The sequence below is a fragment of the Aythya fuligula genome, chromosome 23 (genome assembly GCF_009819795.1).
Source record: "Aythya fuligula isolate bAytFul2 chromosome 23, bAytFul2.pri, whole genome shotgun sequence".
In the NCBI taxonomy this organism is placed as follows: domain Eukaryota; kingdom Metazoa; phylum Chordata; class Aves; order Anseriformes; family Anatidae; genus Aythya; species Aythya fuligula.
In genome coordinates this window covers 823,413-843,095 of record NC_045581.1, presented here as the reverse complement: position 1 = coordinate 843,095, position 19,683 = coordinate 823,413, and the positions used below count along the sequence as shown (strand labels likewise).

General features: G+C 51.5%; 1 protein-coding gene across 9 annotated transcripts in view; it reads left to right on the top strand.

Moving 5' to 3' along the window:
* Positions 1-14,880, top strand: part of SCMH1 (Scm polycomb group protein homolog 1) — a 69,180-nt gene extending 54,300 nt beyond the window's left edge. For 7 of the 9 annotated variants that reach the window (XM_032202325.1, XM_032202328.1, XM_032202319.1 and 4 more), the window contains 4 exons: positions 4,715-4,846; positions 10,241-10,444; positions 11,611-11,753; positions 13,865-14,880. In XM_032202325.1, coding sequence (XP_032058216.1) covers positions 4,715-4,846; positions 10,241-10,444; positions 11,611-11,753; positions 13,865-13,990 — 605 coding nt within the window. In that variant the 3' untranslated portion in view covers positions 13,991-14,880. The remainder of the gene's footprint in view (positions 1-4,714; positions 4,847-10,240; positions 10,445-11,610; positions 11,754-13,864) is intronic. The other 2 variants (XM_032202326.1, XM_032202327.1) reach the window with 2 other exon arrangements.
* Positions 14,881-19,683: the final 4,803 nt, after the last annotated feature.

Below are 19,683 nucleotides of genomic sequence, written 5' to 3'. Positions count from 1 at the left end.
CTTCGTGCATTGTGCTCTGCTCTCTGTGCTCTGCTCCCCTGCCTCTCTGCTCTCTCCTGCTGCCCTCTCACTCCTGTGCTTCCAGGAGCCATCAGTGAGGATGGTGAAACCAGCTGGGAGGCATGGCCAGGCTGGTGTTCAAAGCACATGTGTCTGGGGAGGGGAATGGCAACAGTGCTAAGAGCATGAGGGTCTCAGGTGAGTGTCCTCAGCTTCCTCTGGCGCTGAGCGGCTGCCTGCAAGTTGGAGCTGTGCAGGGCCAGGAGCAGGGATTCTTGCTGTGGTGTAAGGAGAGCTGTAGGAGGCTGGTTGGCTGCTGTGGCAGGTAGTGGAGCGGCTGGACTAGTTGCTGGAACTAGAGGTTACCGCTCTAGCTGACCCCCAATTAGAAGAAATGTTTCCATGTTTCTGTGTGGATCTACCTTCTCATCATGAAATAGAGCAAAGCCAGAATGTGAGGAAGAGGGTCCTGTGTCTGGGCATGGCAGCAGGTGAGGGTGGAGAGGGTCCTGTAGCCCGCATGGGGCTCGTAGCTGATGTGGGATGTCACGGGTGTCTTGCACCAAGGGCAGGGCTGCCTGGCAGGGCAGGAAGGTAGGAGGAAAAGCGGGGGAAGCACAGGCAAGCACCAAACGTGGCACAGTCCTGAGATCTGCCCACTGGGAGCTCTTTGTTAGAGTGTTTGCAGGGATTAAAGATTAACCACAGTCTAGAGAGGTGATAACCCCTAGTCCTCTAGTTCACAGTGATGTCTCAGGGATCTAACATCTCTCTTAAGCGCCTGAAAGATGATAAACATCTGTGCATTACAGTGATTTCTGGTGAGGGCAAAAAAACAGTACCAATAACGTTTAGAGCTTAGTGCTGGTCATGGAAGAATGAGGATGTGGTTTTATATTTGCTTAAATGAAACCGAGTGAGAAGGCTGCCGTGGACTCACCTCCAGCTCCGTGTGTCTTGCTTTGTTTCCTGTGTGGCTCAGGCACTCACGTGCCTGAGCAGGCCAGTTCTTCCAGAAAACAGTCACTGGTGGGAACTGGTCTCAGTTCCCAGAACAAATGCCCTTAACCGTGACACGAGCACCACCGTCGGTGTGCTGGGGGGGCTCGTGGCTGTGCTTGGGGCAGAAGAAGCCTGCAGCAGCTGTAGGTCAGGCTGTGTTGCCATGGAGTTGCGACGTGGCACGCAGTCTCTGTAGGTCCTAGCCACAGAAGGCAGCAGGAATGGATCGAGTTACACATCAGGAAACTGTGGATTTGCAAGAAAATGGAAAGTTGATTATTGTTGATAGGAATAGAAGTGGGCTGGGAAATACTGTGAGCAGATAGGTCTGATCTGGAGCTATCCGAAAACATGGACGGGATGAACCCTCTGAACCACTGAGTTGGGATCCTGTTATTATGGACACCACAGCATTGCTTCGATTAACTCTGGAGCTCTGTTTTTAATTAGTTGGGAATTAGTTTCTAGTCCAAATTTATTCTTGGGCTACTTGGTAACTGTATCGTCTCGTCTTAACATCGTCTTTTAGCTTAACTTAGTTCCCCTCCTTCTGGAGGCCGTTAGAAAGCAGTTGTATCCTGCAGGGGAGCTCGCCTTCCATCTGTGCTAGTAAGAAACGCTCTCTGCTCTCCTCACGTAGTGTTGCTTGGGGTCAGACTTCAGTGAGGTGACCAGGGTGCTACCCAGCACTCTGGGGAAGATCTGGTGAGGGCCTGGTGCCACAGCACTGGCACCACCGTCTTCACAAGAAGCCACTTTTCATTGCTGAGTCCTTGTAGCAGGTGACAGGTGTCCCATGCTGGTCATGTACCCTGTTCTTCCCATCCGTCATTGTCAGCTGCAAGTTCACAGCTTGCAGGTTAATGTGTCACATACATATCTGCGTTTTGCATCTGAACTTACCTCCTGTCTGGTACTCTGTTCTTTATATTTTTTTCTCTAATCAAATACTGTCTTGTCTGGCCCAACTTAGGAAGACATCAGCAGATTTCATCAGCGAATTTCTAAGATCTGTGCCAAAGCTATTATAAAATATTGAATGTTGGTCTTCTATGACCAATGCCTTGCTGAATTCTAGGTAAATGAGATTGACCATGCTTCCGTTGTCTGATAAATGAGATATTTTTCAATGATACAGAAGCTGTTGGGTTAGTCACCTCTGATGAGTGCCTACTGCTGTATGTGCTGTGTGTAAGTGCAATGTTATACTTACCCTCCCTTCTGAACCTCTGAGAAGCCTTGCAGTACTGCTGAGGTCATACATAAGCATTCAGTTGCCTATATTGTTTTTCCCCTTCCTTTTTAAATGCTAGCGCTGTATTTCCAGTCCTGCTGAGCAGTCCATCACTGAGTTTTGTTTGAAGTCACTGCTGCAGACCCACTGATGCAGACCCATGCACCTTCTCGCTTGTTTTATTTCTGCTTCCTCCTGCACCCTTATGCCCCCCCCCCCCCCCCAGCTTGAGTAAATTTGGTTATTTGATTTTTCCTTCTTAGTCAATGGTGTGTGTTTTCATTCCTGTCCCATTTCTGTTAGCCTTTGGGCTTTGTCCCAGTGTTCAACATTGCTGCAATTGGAAGCAAAGCAGAAGGTGGCTTTGGTATGTCTGGATTCAGGTGGATGTCCCAAGCACATCTCCACTGAGGCTCGTTGCGTAGCCATGCTCTGCAGACAGGGAGGAAGCAGCAGTGCAGCCAGGGCAAGTTACAGTGTCCTGAAGGGGCCACTTTGATGGGACGAGCTGAGCAGAGCCTGACTGCAACAGAGCCCCTCCTAGCAGCACAAATGCTGGCATGGTCAACTTTCCAAGTTAGGGAGGTGAAATATTCCCCAAAGCTGATCCATAATTTGCAGACAAGGACAAGCTTTTTTCCCAGTCTTTACCTTTCTGCATGACATCCTCTAGCTCTGTACCCACACACTTGTTACTTTTGCAGTGGAGGACATAGTGCTGTCTTTTCCTTTGCGTTGTCAGAAGACAGAGTTCAAAGTTCACATCGTCCCTGTACGTGCTGTCCTCTGAGGCGTACATCTCCTGGCTGAGCAGGTCCCTTTCATTTCCTGTAAATGATCTGCATGTTCTCAGCATCCTTCTCTAAGTGATCCCTCTCCAGTTAGATGTGGGGTCCTTTCCTGCCAGCTCTTTCCCTCACTGATAATACACATTCAAGAGGTTTAAGGCGTCCTTTGAACTAAGGGCATTTTCTTTTTCTCCTGATGATCCACAGCATGCAGCTGTGTGTGCATATCTATTTCCGTATTTTCTTAAAAACGGCCATTTAAACTGAGAAACCCTGACTGCAGACCTGCTTTGGTTTATCCTTCCTTTAATTTGCATTGATTTACTTTCTAATTCCCTGGATTATTTTCAACAACCTGACCTTCTGTGTGTTTGTATTACTTTTACAATCAAAAATTTTAAAAAATACCTGCCCCCCCCCCCAAAAAAAAAAAAGATAAAAGATAAAACCTTTAAAAAAATCACCTTTTGTTGTGGTTCTGTGACTGTTTGGTGAAGAAATGCATCCTATTCTACATTTTAAAATATCCAAAGACATTACTAAGAGCATTTGTTTCTCATCTCTGTCTGGGCAGTGAATGTTTCTTATGGGGAACTGTCCTGAGGACAGTGCTAATCTTTCTAATAATATCTTGGTGGTTTTTGACCATAGTTGTAGGGAGTCCAGGGGCCTCAGTAAAAGCAGCTTCTTTCCTTTCCCAAAAGGATTTTGATAAAACAAGTGCTTTTATCTACCTTCATGTTTCTCGTTAGCCAACTAAGCTGTGACTGCCTGGTGCTTCCCACCCATCCTTTCCTTTGTGTCTTCGTTTGGTGTGACACATCTCCGTTGGTGTCTGGTCCTACCCACTCCTCGCCGTATTTGTCACCCCTCCAGTCCCCTCCCATCCCACACCAGTGGCTCGAGCTGCTGCAGGCTCTCATCTGGCTCCTGGCATTCATCTCCCAGCATTTCACCCCTTGGTGCAGGGTCCCCGCTGCAGGCTGGCACGCATCGCCTCGTGCTGGCTGTACCCCACACTGTGCCCGCACGGGGCAAGGTTGCCACCAGCCGTGCCGCTGTCGTTGCTGCTGTCCTGTCCGTGTGAGCAGTCCCATTCTCTGTGTCCATCCGTGCAGTGACGTTGTGTGCTCAGCATTTTCCATCTGTGAGGGATGCCTCACGGCCTGGCCCGGTGCCTGCGGTGCCGGGTGGCTGCGACTTGGTGCCCTGTAACCCCACCGCTGGGGTAGAAGAGTGGCAGGGACAGCTGTGACGCTGGGGGTGCCGTTCAGGGAAAGACTGAAAATTCAAGTACAGTTTTATCAAATGGTGCCTGTGGCATAGAGTGTCTGCAAATTGTCTGAGGGCTGCAAGTGCCCAAAAGGTGAGGAGACTGGGGTGGAGGAGGAATCATGTGGGAGATGAGCCAGAAGGAGAAAAAATTAAATGAAGCTGATCAAAGGTGCCATGTGGGGTGAAGCATGGCAAAAAATGGCTATAGATCCTTGTTAGGTTCATCCCCACCCTTTTTCTCTGTGAAACTCACAAAGCAAAGTACGAAACGGTAAGCGCTGACAGCTGTAGCTGGGTTGCAGTTTCAGCAGGCTGTTACCAGACTGGCGGTGCACAAGAGTCGCAAGTGACTCTGGCAGGGCTGAATTTCCCAGAAAATCTCCACTCCTAAATAGGGCTTGTTCTCTTTTCCTAGACAGAAGCAGTTCGTTAGACGGCACTCTGCAGGGACCAGGCCGGGGTACAAAGCGATATTCCCAAGATTCCCCTCCATACAGTGCTCCTCTCTCCCCCAAGTTACCAAAGAATGACCGTCACCCTTTGGAAGGTGAGCACAGTGTCTCTTCCCAAAGCTGGCTGTTTATAGCAACTTGTAACAGATGCAGCAGAACCTCACTGCAATGCCAGCCCAAGCTGTGGGCTTAGGAAGTCTGCTTTGCTTTGTCTCTTTTGTCATGGGTCGGTGCTTGGTGTTTCAGAGAGAAGAAGAAACTGTTGTACACTGAGGCAGGTAGCCCAAGCAGTTGTGCAAGACGTGGAATGCAGGCAGAATTCCTTCTAACCCTGATAGCAATCAGCTAATACCATAAAACCTGGGGTTTAATTACCTATATTTTAGCTTCCATTGCTATATATGGTATTAAAGGTCATAAAACTGTCCAGTTGCTTCAATCTCCCCCTGATTTTTTTCCATGATGGCTTGCTGCAGTGTTTTCTACAGATGCTGATGTGCAGCTGTCTGGCTGGGAGCTAGTGCCCTTTCCCAGGATCCCATCGTGTTCCTCACAACCCTCACTAAACAACACGGCATGTTTCACTACCGTGTGCTTCACCAGCTAAACCAAACCTCCTGCAGCACTGCTGCTGCCTGCACCATCAGCCAAATAACTGATGCAGATGTGCTCTGCCACGTTCTCAAAAGTAATTGCAGAAACAACCTCTTTGGTACGTGGTCCATAGGTTTCACTTGCATGTGCAGGTCGTGGGCTTCCAGTGGGTCTGGGTAGCTGGAGGACTGTGAGCCTGAGGAGTCCTCAGTAAATATGCTTCCACCTTCCCTTTTGTTCTGAACTATAAATGCTCCATAATGCAGAGTGGAGGTACAGCTTTCCTAAAGCCCTTTAATTGATGGCAAAATCTGTCAAGTGGTTAGTCTCAGTTCTTTGTAATAAGTTCTTGAAAAACTGCTGGAGTCTGTTAGCTGGGCTCTTAGTTCAGTTGCTTCGTGCTCTGTTGCTGTCCCGCTAGAGTCACTGTTTCCGCAGTTGTTGCTGAGTTTGCTGGGCTTGGGCTGTTGATCCCAGATTTGAGAGTCAGCAGCCTCCTGTGCACTCTGGTGCAGCTTAGTCTTCATGCCTCACCATGCTCTGTGCTCTTCCAGTCACAGCTGATCTGAACTTGCACCCTGTGATGAACAGGTTCGAATGGCCTTAGTACCTAAATCGATCAAAACTGCTGATTTGTCACATAGCTGATGTGAAGAACAAGGTGACTGTGGGACTGTCCCATGTATACTGACAAGTTGAAAGTTGTTCCCTAGAACGCAATCCCTCTATCACCTCTTGGTACACATTCTTCTTGATGTCCTCTAATCCATCAGCCACTGCACACAGGTAACCATTAGCAAAGCGCGTCAGCTCCTACTGTCTGGGCAGTGCCTTGCTGTTCTTGGGGGGGCTCTAAAATTAAGGTGCCTTGCTTAGGTGGTATCGCAGACTCTCTGTATAGTCAGTCAAAGGGATTTTGTAACAAGTAATTCTGAGTAGGAACCTAGTTAGGTTGTCTGGAAGGTTGAATCTCAGTCTGCTTCAGAGTGTATTCAGGTATCTTTTGGCCTTTGAATGTGGCTTGCCATCTAGATGCCCAGATTATTGCAGCCTCTTCTGTAAAAGTAGAGACAAGTGTGCGGACTGTGTGCCTTCACGTGAAGGTGGTGATTCTCGTGGTTTGTGAACTTCCTACAGAAACTTGGTCTTGGTCCATTCTTGGTTCAAGCCAGAGATATACAGGGCAGAGAGAAACAAGGTACAATTCTAAATCCCTTTGAGAAATTCAATTTTATCCTGCAGGCAATCAACTAATGGCCCGTTCCACCTCATCCACTATGAAATTTAAGCAGAAGCAGGGATACTTGCATTTCAGAGGATGTTTTTTAAGAACTTGAGCCCGAAGTACTCAGATAGGTGTATTTCCTGAGCGAGGAGGTGTCTGCTCTTGGTGTGGCACACTGCAGCACCTGAGCTATTTCCAGTTTGCCAAACTGACAGCAGTGAGTAGCAGGGGGAAGTCTCCATTCATTGTGCCCTTGGCAGGAAGGCAGAAAGACAAGAAGGGGATCTCTTCATATATTGTTTTTCTTCTTACACTCAGTGCCATTAATGTAGCTTTTTGCTAAAAAGCTGCAGTTCCAGCACAGTGGGGACCCCCTTTTGAAAGACTATCATTTGTTGGAAACAGTGGGTGTTTAGTAGTTGTGCAAATCAGATTTGTGCTTGTGGCCAAACTCTGTGTTTTAGCAGTAAAACTGCACTCTTGAATCTATAGCATTATTTGTTTAATTAAACTTTAATTATCTGCTCCCTGCCTCTCCACCACTAATTGTGGCATGTTTTTCTACAATGCTCCAAAAGCAAGCCTGTATTTAAAACTAGCAGTTCATATAAGAAAATCTGCCTAAGAATTAACCACCTCCTCCTCCCTCCAAAAACTAGTTATCAAGGGCAGAAGGATTCTGGATAGTGTGTGTGCCTGAAAGCAGTCTGTGCGCTGCCACCTGCAGAAGCATGTTGTCTTCTGCTGTAGCTGAATCACAGAGCTAGTCAAAATTTTCCCTTTGCTTTGTTTCCCTCTCCCCTCTCTGACGGTATCATTTGTGTAAGCAGCTCCCTGTGTGTTTGTATTTTTAAGAAAGTTCAAGACCTCTCTTGCACTGACCCTACCAAGAAGCCTCCAGCTCTGCTGCAGTATTTACAGCACAACCAAGCACTCACCAACCCTGAGACAGGGAACCTGAGGATGAGTGTGCAGCTTTAATTCTAGGCAAAAAAGCAGTGCTCCCAAGTTGTGTGGCTGCATGCTCTTCTTCGGATGTTTGATCATGAGCACGTGTGAGAACATGATCACATATTTGAAGAACGCATCACAGAGCATTCACATCAGAATAGTGACAGCGTGTTAATTGTTGAGTCAAATATGTTCCGAGGGTGAGTTCTGGATCCTTAGTGTTGCACCGACACGAACCTATGCATGTGGTCTTCCAGCCTCCCAAGCTGCAGCCTTCTCCAGCCGAGCTCTGAAATTCTGCTGACAAACATCCCTCTGCATGAGCTTCGGTGTCGTCATTAGCAGTTGGACACGCACTTCTGCCTGACCCAGCACATCTGGGGCTTCCTGGCAAGCCGAGGCTGTGCGTCACTCGCAGAGGGAGTCATGTTTCCCTGGAGGCTGGAGCTGAGCTGCACAGACCCCTGCCTGTGCCATATCTCTGCCGCGCCTGCCCCTGTCCTGCCACAAGGCACGCAGAGCGGTGCGGCAGGCTGTACCCCCCAGCTGCTCTCACGCCACCGCACATTCCAGGAGTCAGACGTCACCCTTTGCACAGATGTTCCAAGAAGTGTGTATGAAATGGGAAGTGATGTGTGTTTTAAGAAAAACTGTCCTGATCTTGGAGAGGAAACCCAAGGTAGCTTCTGCGAAGGAGCTCCTATGAAGAGCCAGTGGTGCAAATTGTATCCACTGTATGTCTGGGCTCAGGACAGGGAGTCTCAGTCTGCCTTGGGAGCAGGCAGCCAGCTCAGTGCTGGGTTTGCACCCAGTTTTGTGCTGAAATGAGGTGGTGGAAAAGCAGTGTGGAACAGGAGTGACGGAGGAGTGCAGAGTTATTCAGGAACAGTCATGAATCAGAACCCCTTGTCTGATTCACAGAGAGCAAGTGAAAACACATCTACCCACATGGGAAACTGCTGGCACGCCAGCCAGCAAACATCACCCAGAGAGTATCAGTCTTTACATGAGCACTGGTTCTGCTCCCTAAGGCCGTGCTGTTGGTTTCTAAGAACATCACAGTGGCCTAAGAGCAAATAAATGCAGAAGTGCCTCAAATGCAGAGTAGCAAAACTCACAAGATGGAGCATTGCATTTATGAAGGTGATAAGCTCACACCTGCTTCACTGGACTGCTGAGCAGCCAGGCAAAAAGGGGTGTTTGTATCTTACAACATAATGAGGTGCTGCCTGGCAAGCTGTGGTCTGCCCACCCCCAGCTGAGCTTGCCCCTGGGTTCTCTGCTCAAATACAGACAGCAACAGCACCAAAAACAGAGGATCCTACTTCACAGAATAGCCTTGTAGTTCATAGGAACCAAAGAAAATAAGTTGCTTCCAGGAGAAGGTTGGCAGGGCCCAGCCTCTGGAGCACTCGGGTTTGGGCTCAGGCAAGCTGCATCTCCCTTCTCTGGAGCATAAAAGCGTCAGCCTAGCAGAAATGCCTGGGCAGAACTTTTGGGTCTCATGGGCTGTGACACCAGCTCAGCACCCGCACCACCATCCCACTTCAGCACCAATTGTGCTGGATTTTCTACTGCTGGAGCAGCTCCCAAGGCTTCCCCCTCCTTGCAGCTTGCTGCAGCGTTCGGGTGGGTGCTGGTGGAGGTGCTGCAGTTTCCAGCCAGGCACAGTGGCACAGCCCAGAGGAGTACATGTACACAGGCACCACTCCTTGTAGGAGACACTTTCCTCTCCAGCTGTGCAAACTTGCCAGGTATTTCGTGATAAAGAACCCAAGTATTTGAGGATGATTCATAAAGCACCAGCTCCACCTGGACTGAGATTAGGTTGCATTGTGCCACAGTGCCATAGTAAAACCTACAAACACGTGGTCCTAGTATGTAACCATCCCAGTATAACAGCAAAGGGAAATCTTGCCCAGAGGTTCACTTGCTGGTACGCAGATCTCAGTGGCACATCATCCAGGGCAGCTTTCTCCATTCCCCACCCTGGAAGGGCTGGTGAGGAGTCTAAGCAGGCAGTTGGACCCCTGCCTGGGGAGAGCCTTCTGTCCTGCCGCAGCGAAGGGTGCTGGTCACCAGCTTCATTGTGCACTGAAGGGCCCAGCAGCAAGGCAGGAGGGGTGCACAGCTGATCCCCAGCACCCCAATTTTGGGTGCTGCCCCATGCTACTGCTTGCCGTGATGGGGCAGGTGAGCTGCTCAGAGGAGCCTGCTGCTCCCTCCTGCTCTGTGTGTGCTGCTGTCCACTCCAAGGCATGAGTCTGGCTAAATACCCCCACAGTCCCAATGGCCCAGGCCGTTCCCTTGCACACTGATGCCCATGATGTGTGGGCCTTGAGTCTGAAATGCAGGGAGCTTCCTCTCCCAGCTCAAAGCAGTTGTGGAAGCAGTAAGAGGCTGCAGGAATGCAACCTGGAGCTGGTGGTGGCATTAGCAGAGTAGCTGTTGCTCAAATCTGGGTATTAACCATTATCGCTGCTCCCTGGTTGGACTGGAACTTGCCAGGCAAACACCAGGCCGCAGTGCTTTAGCCGTGCATATTGCAGTTTGGGTACTTTGGAGGAGCCCCTCAGTGCAGCGGTGTGACACCTGCTCCTGCAGCCGCGTGTGCACCCTGCACGGTGCTGCCTTGCCGCGGCTCTGCTCACTGCTCTTGAGCCGTGACGTGGGGCTGCGTGGCATTCATGTGCACTGATTGCAGCTTGGTGCGTTCCAGGTGAAACCTTTGTTCTGGGAGATGGCCTCCCAGGGCCCTTGGAGCCTCGCCTGGACCCCATGGACTCTGCCTTGAACTCTGTCAATTCATCCAGCCACAGCAGGAGCTCCAGAGACTATCGCCTGCAAGGATACAGGCACCTGCACCAACCCTCTAGCCTCACTCAGGGCAGTACCTCTGCCTTGCGTAGGCTTAGCTCTGGGGGTAAGAGAGTTAAGAAGCCAGCCCTCCGATTGTAAATTTGGCAATAAAGGGCTTTTCTAACTCCAGTTACATCTTTCTAACTTCAGCAAGTACCAGAGACTGGCCTCTACACTGTTAAACAGGTAGTCTGTTAGGTTTAACAGTAGTTCTAGAGACATGGCAGATGGGTGGGTGGAAATACGGCCAGGAGGTGCTCGCAGGGTCAGCTCTGGCTTGGTGACCAGCTGGGACATGGAAGGCAGTGGGCAGGGAGGAGCAGGCAGGAGATGAATTTGTGAGCATGGGCAGGGGTTTTCAGAGCGGTAATTGGGTGTCAGCGAGGATGGCTGGGGAGCGGTTGGTGCGATGGGAACTGTCTGGTTAGGGTGGGAGCTGGCGGGGGTGGCCAGGAGGATGGGTGGATGCACAAACGGTGCTTGTGTAGAGGAATAGCGTCAGGAGAGCTGTTAATTGCAGTAAACCACATATCAAATCCAGGTGTTTGCAAGAAAAAGTTGTAATTTCGTGTGCATGGTGTCAGTAATAGATTCTAAAAAGCTCAGGCTGCTGATGCCTCGATCTGTCTGCTTCCCCCCCATCTGTGCATACAGGCACGAGAGTTGAAACAACTGGCTGTGCCAGGCCAGAGCTTTGAGAGCAGGATTGTGTTAGCTCAGGCAGTGTTTCAAGGCAACAGAATTCTGAACGTGGGCTCAGTCCAACAGAAAATGCAGCCGATGAAAATGTAGAGTAACTTTGCCGTGTTACAACTGCTAAAGGTGGTGTTTTGGGCAGTTGGGGAGGGCAGGAGCAGTGCTCGGGGAGAGGAGTGGGAGTGGAGAATTGTCTGCAAAGCAGGGAAACAGCAGCTTGGCAAAGAAGAGTGGGAATGTGGAGCAAGCCTCATCTGAAGGACAAGGGCAATGAGAAGTGGAGTTTTAGGGTGAGTAACAGGGCTAGATATAGAAGGCTGCCCCAGAAGTAAGGCATAAGGAGAGAGAAAGTCCTTTGGTGCTAGCCCTGTGCCTCAGGACTCTCTCAAGTATGGTGTGGTTGTGCCCTTCACGTTGTCTCTGCCAGTGCTTTGAAAGAGGAGACTGAATGGTAGCTTAGGGTGAATGTCTGCTGCAACGCTGCTGTGGTCACACTTGGAGTAACTGCTGCTGTCTCACAAATTACACCCCCAGGTTCAGACAGATACCTTGGATCTCGGGATGTCTCGCGGCTGAACAGCCGAGACCCCTCGTCCTGGACAGTGGAGGAGGTGATGCAGTTCATTCGAGAAGCAGATCCACAGCTGGGACCCCACGCTGACCTCTTTCGAAAACATGTAAGTATGTCTGTGTGTGTGTGTGTATGCACATGTGTGTATGTGTGTATTATATATGGGTGGGGAACATATTCCTGATGAGGAAGGTCTGTGAGAGTCAGAACAGCAGCACTTCACACTAGTTTTGTGCTGAGGAAAATATCTTATAAATCCTACTTGAATCACGTCTGGGCTTGGGATCTTCTCACTCAGAAATTGCGGAGGGGAAGACATCTCAGCCCGGTTAAAGCTGCAGTGATGCTGCGTTTGTGCATGCAGAGAGCTCATCTTGGAGCTGGATTTGAACTGTAGCACCAAAAACACACAAAACTCTTCATCCTGGAATCCTAAAATTCACTTCATAGCAAATTTCTTCTGGCAAGAAACGTGTTCCAAGTGGAATTCACTCTGTGAATTGCAGTTAGACTCCAATAAAAAGGGGTCTTCTAAGGTTCTGATTTTTGTTCATACCTTTAAGCGCAAAATAGCTGCAGATATACAGCATGGAATTTGTACAAAGAAATCTACAAAAATTTTGTCACCTTCATGTCTTGGTTCCTGCCAGTTCATCTGTCCTCTACCTTTTCCTTCAGTCCACTACCTGGTAGTGCCTATGAAGTCAGAAAAGCAGTGGGAGGAAGTCCTTGCTGTGAGCTGGAGGCGGTGCAGCTCATGTGCCAGCCAGGGGAAGCATCTCCCCCCCTCGCTGCTTCAGGGCTCATTGAAGGAAGGGGAGCCCACGCTTGGTGTCTCCCGAGCGTGGCTCTCTGTGCTGAGCGTGCTCACGTCTGTGTTCGTGGTGCATCTGGAGTTGGACCTCCATGCAGGTCTGTGGGGATTTTGCAAGCTGGGGCTGTACAGAGCCCTTCCCCAGGCAGGAGGAGAGGCAAGTGTGGCATGTGCTAGGCTGAGACACGCGCTCTTTGCTCTTTTTTTTTTTTTTCCTTAATGAGTTCTATTTTAGAATCACCAGTAATTGAAAAATATTTTAATTATGCAATTACAGTACTGGAGATCTTGCTAGATGTGAGACCTAGCTGAGTGTCAACACAGGACAGAGTTTTCTATTGTCAGAGGCTGTGATATTTACTAAAAGTAAATGCAGTAGTAAACATTTTCTTCATGGCAACTTGTCCACTGCAAAGCTCTGGGCCAAGGAAAAGAGTGCTGCAAGGGATGACAGCCTGAAAAACATCTGCTAGCAGACGCTAAGTGCAAAGCTGCTCCTCAGTTTCTTCAAGCTTCATGATCCCTTCCCTCTTGAGCCTCTGCGAGGGGCATGTCTGGCTCTGCTGTGAGGCAGGAAGTACTTCTGTAAGCCATGCTGCTGAGACCAGGCCTTCTGGAGGTGAGATGCTCCACTTCCCTGCCAGCTGCAGGGCATTTGTTTAGAGACTCCAGACAACTTTGCACATTGTGGCCTTCTCTTTGGGTTTACAGATTTCTGTCTCTTGCCTCGTTTCTCCAGCCTTGACTTCACCATGGCCATTTTTCACATGATGAAGTCTAGTTTGCAGTGTGTTGCGTGCGTGGCAGTAGGATGGCTCTCAGGGCACATCCTTTCCCAGGACGTTTTCCCTGCACCAAGGCAGCAATGCCCTTGAGTGAGAGGCTGCTCCCAAGCATCGCCGCTCCGCTCAGGGGGTTCTGACCACCAGCTCAGCACAGCTCCTGTGTGTTCGCTGCCCCACAGCATGGGTCCAGCGGGTGTGCCACCACCATGTGGCATCCTGGCCGTGTCCCCTGTGCCGCAGGCAGGGCTGGGGGCAGGATGCCCACACCAGGATGCAGAGGCTACATACAAGCCGCCTCCTTTGCTGTTGAACGATGTGCTGTGCTGTTTCAGCCGTCAGTGTTGTGGGCACAGCCTGGCTAACAGGCAGGGTTTGGGCAGGGACCTGCTGGCAGTACAGCTTGCTGGCCTGCTTGAGCAACAGTTCACGCTTGGCGAACGCAAACGTGAATGAGCCATGAGAACAAAATCCTGCCTGTCCTGAGGTGCCAGCAGCAGCCAGAGCCAGAAGGCACTCCTCGCTTGTCCATTGCTTTGTGAGTTTCCCTGGGCAGCTGGGATACTGGGAGGCTGGAGGGCTGAACAGGGCTCTGACAGGTGCTGTTTCTCCTCCTTGCAGGAGATCGACGGGAAAGCGCTGCTCTTGCTGCGGAGCGACATGATGATGAAGTACATGGGTCTGAAGCTGGGGCCAGCCCTAAAGCTAACCTACCACATTGACAAGCTAAAGCAAGGCAAGTTCTGAGAGGACGCTTGGCAGGACAGATCCTGGAAGCTCTGCTCCTGGCCACCCACACCCGCACTCACCTGCAGACAGGTACGCATGCACACACACCCATCCACGCTGCCGACGGACGCCTCTCCGACCCCAACCTGCTGCAGGGACCAGCCGTCCGCCCCTGCCCCCGGCAGCCACGCCCTGCAGGCCGTGGCAAGGAGGCCGGCACGCGGCTGGCCCTGGGCTCCGCACCCAGCACGTCGTGGACGTCCGAGCACCGAGCTGGTGCCACTCTGCAGGCTCCCAGTCCCACCGCCCTGGGACTGAGGAGCTGCTCTGGGCAGGAGCAGTGGCAGAGACCTCAGGACAGGGCTTGTGCTGGCTCCTCTCCCTCTCGCTGTGCTGCAGGAGCACCCAGCCGGCCCTGTTCTCCCGGCCTCGCCTGCCCTGGGCGGCCCGCGGTGCCCAGCCCCCTCGGACGCTTTGCGCTTTGCTGTGCCCCCGTGGGCAGCCTGTGAGAGGGACAGCACCTGCGACCGCACTCGGCCCTCATAGCATGGCAGCTGGCTTAGAGCAGCAACCACCCCGCTCCCCGTCTTCCACAAGAGCCCATCTGCCCCCTCCGGGGCACCCTCACGGCCCAAGCACTGCCTGCCCCTCCCCTCCTGGCCTTCCATGTGCTGGGGCCGCCAGGCTGGTGAGGAAGGCCTTCGTATTTATTTCTGACTGGGGAAGCTGGGGACGCCGTGTGGCCAAGGAGATGGAGTGAGCCACGGGAGAGCCAAGGAGTGTGTCTGGGTCTGGCATACCCGTGGCAAGGACACATCTGGGTCAGCATTGAAGGCTGGCTGGATGCTGTAGGACTCGACTGATCCTTCTCTCCCGCTTTTCTTTCTCTTCTCTTTTTTTTTTTTTTAATAAGGAGTTTTCTGTTTAAAATGTTTTTTGTACCTGTTGTTGAACTTGCAGCTCTTGGTTTAGTCAGAGGTGCAAAGGTTCGTCTTCCCAGGGACCCTCCTGGTCCTCTTGTGTCTCGCTCCGTCCCAGCTCGGCATTGGCGAGAGGCTGTCGGGTCTGGCAAGGCAGAGGATCCCGGTCTGGTGACCAGCCCTTGCGTTGCTTTTCCTGTGAGGGTTTTGCCCTGCCCAGGGGCACCTGTTTGTTTCAGACAGTCTAATGTATTTATTTTTGATGGCACTTGAGTGGTAATCCTCTGTCCCAGATGCGTTACTGCAGCTGCAGGAGAAGTACCCAAGCGGCGGCCGCCCGCTTGTGCCAAAGCTGCATCCCCTGGGAGCCAGGCCCAGGGCTGCTGGGTCCCTGCTGCATCTCCTGCCCTGGGGCAGGGCTGACCGGGGAGCGCTGCCGTGCAGCCGGCACACACGCGCTTCCTTCCTGCAATGACCAAAGGGGGGATGGGGATCTCCATTGCAAGCACTTCTCCTGCCGTTAGGTCACCCTCTTTTCATCCAGAGAACGTCTCACAAACCCTTCCCTGCAACCCTCGAGGGCCCTGGGCAGCAGCAGGAAGGGTCCCCGTGGCAAGCCAGTCTCTTCTCCAGTCTCTTGCACTGGGTCAGGTTTACCCCTAAGGGGAAAGTTGCAAAAAAAAAAAAAAAAAATAAGCCGCAAGCCCTAAAGTAATAAAAAGGCTTTTTGTTGTACAGCAAGGTCTCTGCTGCACTCCCTGCTCCTGCACCAGTGTCTTCAGAGGGAGGTGGGACTCTGGTCACCTCACGGAGCCCCGTCACTCCCAGCACTGGCCCTGGGATGCCCCTCGTTTGTATCCGATTCTGATCCCGCTGGCCCGCTGCTGACAGGTCCCCATGCGGGGTCAGCCAGTGCTTTCCTCTGCACTTATTTTATGTTGATTTCTTTATAAATAAAAGAATAACTAAATACGTTTCCTTGCTGCTGGTTGTGTGTGCACTGGGGGTGGAGGTGGGGGTGCATAGCTGGGCCCCTGTCAGCATTTCCACAGGTACCTGCTGTGGGGGCATGCCTGGGCGCTGTAGGAATGGGGTCAGGCAGTGGGGCAGGACAGACGGACAGATCCCTGGCTGCCCCACAGGCACTGCTGGGGGGGGGGGGGGGGGGGGGGGGGGGTGCAGCAGGTCCTGCACCACTTCTGAGAGGTTGGAGGCGCTTTATGACCCCATGGGTGGCACTGCCTTTCTGGAGCCAACCCAGGGCCCTCTGGCATAGAATCACAGAGTGGCTTGGACTGAAAAGGACCTTAGAGACCAATTCCAATCCCCTGCCATGGGCAGGGACCCCTCCCAGCAGCCCAGGCTGCCCACAGCCCCATCCAACCTGGCCTTGGGCACTGCCAGGGATGGGGCACCCACAGCTCCTCTGGGCAGCCTGGGCCAGGGCCTCACCACCCTCACAACAAAGAATTTCCACCTATCTTCATTCCCCTTTGTCCTCTCACTGCATTCCCTGACAAAGAGTTTTCCTGTAGCCCCCTTTAGGTACTAGAAGGCCTCTGTGAGGTCTCCCTGGAGTTTTCTCCAAGCTGAACAACCCCAACTCCCTCAGCCTGTCTTCACATGAGAGGTGTTCCAGCCTTTGAGCAGCCCTCTGAGCATCTTTGTGGCCTCTGCTGGACTTAATCAACTAGGTCTATGATGTCCTTCCTGTGCTGGGGGCCCCCCAGCTGAACACAGGGCTCCAGGTAAGGTCTCACAAGAGCAGAGCAAAGGGAAAGAATCTCCCTGCACTGCTGGCCACACTTTTTGTGCAGCCCAGGACATGGCTGGCCGCCTGGGCTGCAGGCACACGTTGCTGACTCATGTCAAGTTTTGCATCCACCATGTCCTCTGCAGGGCTGCTCTCTATCCCCTCATTGCACAGCCTGGGATCCATGTCTGGGATTGCCCCTTGCACTTGGCCTTGCTGAACCCCATGAGGTTCACACAGGCCCACCTCTCAGGCCTGCCCATGTCCCCTGGGTGTCACCCATCCCTTCCCTCTGGCATGCTGACCGCATGACACAGCTCGGTGTCATCTGCAAACCTGCTGAGGGTGCACTCAGTTTCACTGTCTGTGTCACCAACAAAGATGTTAAATAGTGCTGGTCCCAGAACTGACCCCTGAGGAGCACCACTTGTTACTGATCTACACCGGGACATGGAGCAGTTGCCCACAACCCTTTTAGTGCGACCATCCAGCCAGTTCCTTACCCACCGAGTGGTCCATCCATCAAATCCATGGCTCCCCAAGTTGTAGACAAGTATGCTGTACAGAACAGTGTCAAATGCTTTGCACAAATCCAGGTAGATGATGTCAGATCTTCCCCTATCCACCAAGGCTGTAGCCCCATCATAGAAGGCTACCAGATTTGTCAGGCATGATCTGAGTCAGTGGGAACTGTCAGTGCCATGATTTTCCAAATATGAGGGACAGTGGCTCAGCAACTACATCTGCCAAATCCCTCGTGACCCAGGGATGTACCTCACCAGGGCCCATGGATTTGTGCACCTTCCAGTCCCTCAGCTGTCTCGCACGTGACCCTCTCCTGCAGTGGGCTGTTCACCGTTCACCCAGCCCCTGCGTTTCCAGTTCCTGCTCCGGGAGCAGGTTGCTCTCAGGGATGTGTGGGCCCAGCCCTGCCTGGAGCACGTTACCTTTATCAGGGCGCTGCGCTGTTCCCCCATGAGCTGGGCAGACCCCGTGGGCTCCCGGAGAGTCACAATCCTGCTCTGTGCTGGGAGCTCATGGGTGGGAGCACTGGGCAGGGGCCATGGAGCACTGGAGTGGACTCGGGGTCCCTTGCTCCCCAGGGTGAGGCACTGGCCAGGGTTTACTCTGCAAGAAAGAACAAACTGTCCCGCTGCCTGCTAAGCCCCACGGCAGCACCACACTCATCTCCTCTCTGCCAGACCTCCAGGGGATCCTGCTGCACTCCATAAAATGGGCACAAAACCATCCCAGAGCAAGGAGGGCCCCTGCAGGCAGGCAGCAGCCTGGGAAGGCTGCAGGGACAGCAGGAGAGGCTGCTGCAGGCCCACCTGGTGCTGAGGGTCCAGGAGCAGCATCTGGGAGGGACACGGGGTGTGCAGCATGGGCTGGGGGCTCTGCCATGGGCAACAACATCGAGGTTGCTCAAAGCTGCATCCACCCTGGCCTTGAGCACTTCCAGGGGTGGGACATCCACAGCTTCTCTGGACAGCCTGGGCCAGTGCCTCACTACGCTCACGGTGAAGAATTTTCTCATTATCTAATGGAAACCAACTCTTTTAGTTTAAGGCCATTTGCCCTTGTCCTATCACCACACCTGCTGAAAAAGAGTCCCTCCCCAGCTGTCCTGCAGCCCCTTTAGGTACTGGAAGGCTGCTGTAAGGTCTGCCCCTGAGCCGCCTTCTCTTCTCCCAGCTCCCTCAGCTTGCCTTCACAGAAGTGCTCCAGCCCCTTGATCATCTTTGTGGCCTCCTCTGGACTTGCTCTAATAGGTCCGTGTCCTTGTGCTGGGGACCCCAGAGCTGATCACAGGGCTCCAACAACTCAAAAAAATGAAATTGCTGCTACAACTCACCCGGGCCCCAAGCCCGCAGCCGAGGTCTGAGGCTTGCACCAGGGCCTGAGCAGGCCTGGAGCAAAGACAAATGAGGAATGAAGTTCAAAAATGTATGTCTAAAAACCACTGTGAGGCTAATTAGCCAATGCAAGCTAGAAAAAAATTGTAAGGTAGACAATATTACATTTACGTCCTTTTTCTCCGAGTTAGAGAAGTAATATAGCAAGCATTTGCCTAGTTATTTTATTACAAATACTCATTTAATGACGAAGTCAGCTGCACAATTTTGGCCAAAATAAAGATATTTCAGGAAAAAGAAAAGGAAGTTGTGCTACAGATAACAAGTGACCTTACACTGCTAGAGTCAGCCATTTTATGACTGGCATTTTGCTCAGAACAGAGAGCATCTCAGTTGGTAAGAGATGTTGTAAGTGACACACACAGAGAACGCTTAAAGCTTTTCTGGCTAAAAGAAGATTTACAATGTACATTTGAAATAATTAAGGAATAAAGCAAGAGGGACTTTGGAAAAGGTCACTTAAGATGACAGAACAGTGCTTAATAAAGTTTGGCACCAGATAACACAAGAGTTAGTACTCAGCCAGGCTTGAGACATACAGCTTTCCCCAAACTTTAATGAACTGAAGTTTTCTGAATACATGACACTTCAGACAACTGAGTAACTTTCTTCCTTTCTTCTAAATTACCAAAGACCAAAAACTGTGTTGCTTACACTGCAGCAAGAGGCAGGAAAAGAAAGAAAAAAAAAAAAAAGAGTGCATTTCCCACCCCAAGACTGCAAAGCTGAGCTCATCATCATAGGACAGCACACTTCTACAAACTACATCAAGTAACACTGTAGGCAAGTTGCTAAACCCCTCCCTCAGGAAATAGCACTTCTGTATTGCATTGAGTGCGGGACACGTGGCTCCGCCGTATAAAAAAGGCAAAGAAAGGCTCCACTACAAATCAAAGAAAAAGCACCATGAACTGTTCAGTCCAAGGTAAACGACAACGGGAGCTTTTAAAGGCAGCATCTGAAAGTAGTTCACTTTCTGTTCTGTACCTCCCCCTTGATGCAAGGAGTTGAAGTTTCCCAGCCCAAGAAGCAGCACCAGTAAACACTGGCATAGAAAGGGCCAACAGTTACGCCTCGTTTCAAGCAATGATGGGCTTTCCTGACAGTTTTGCTTTTTTTCAC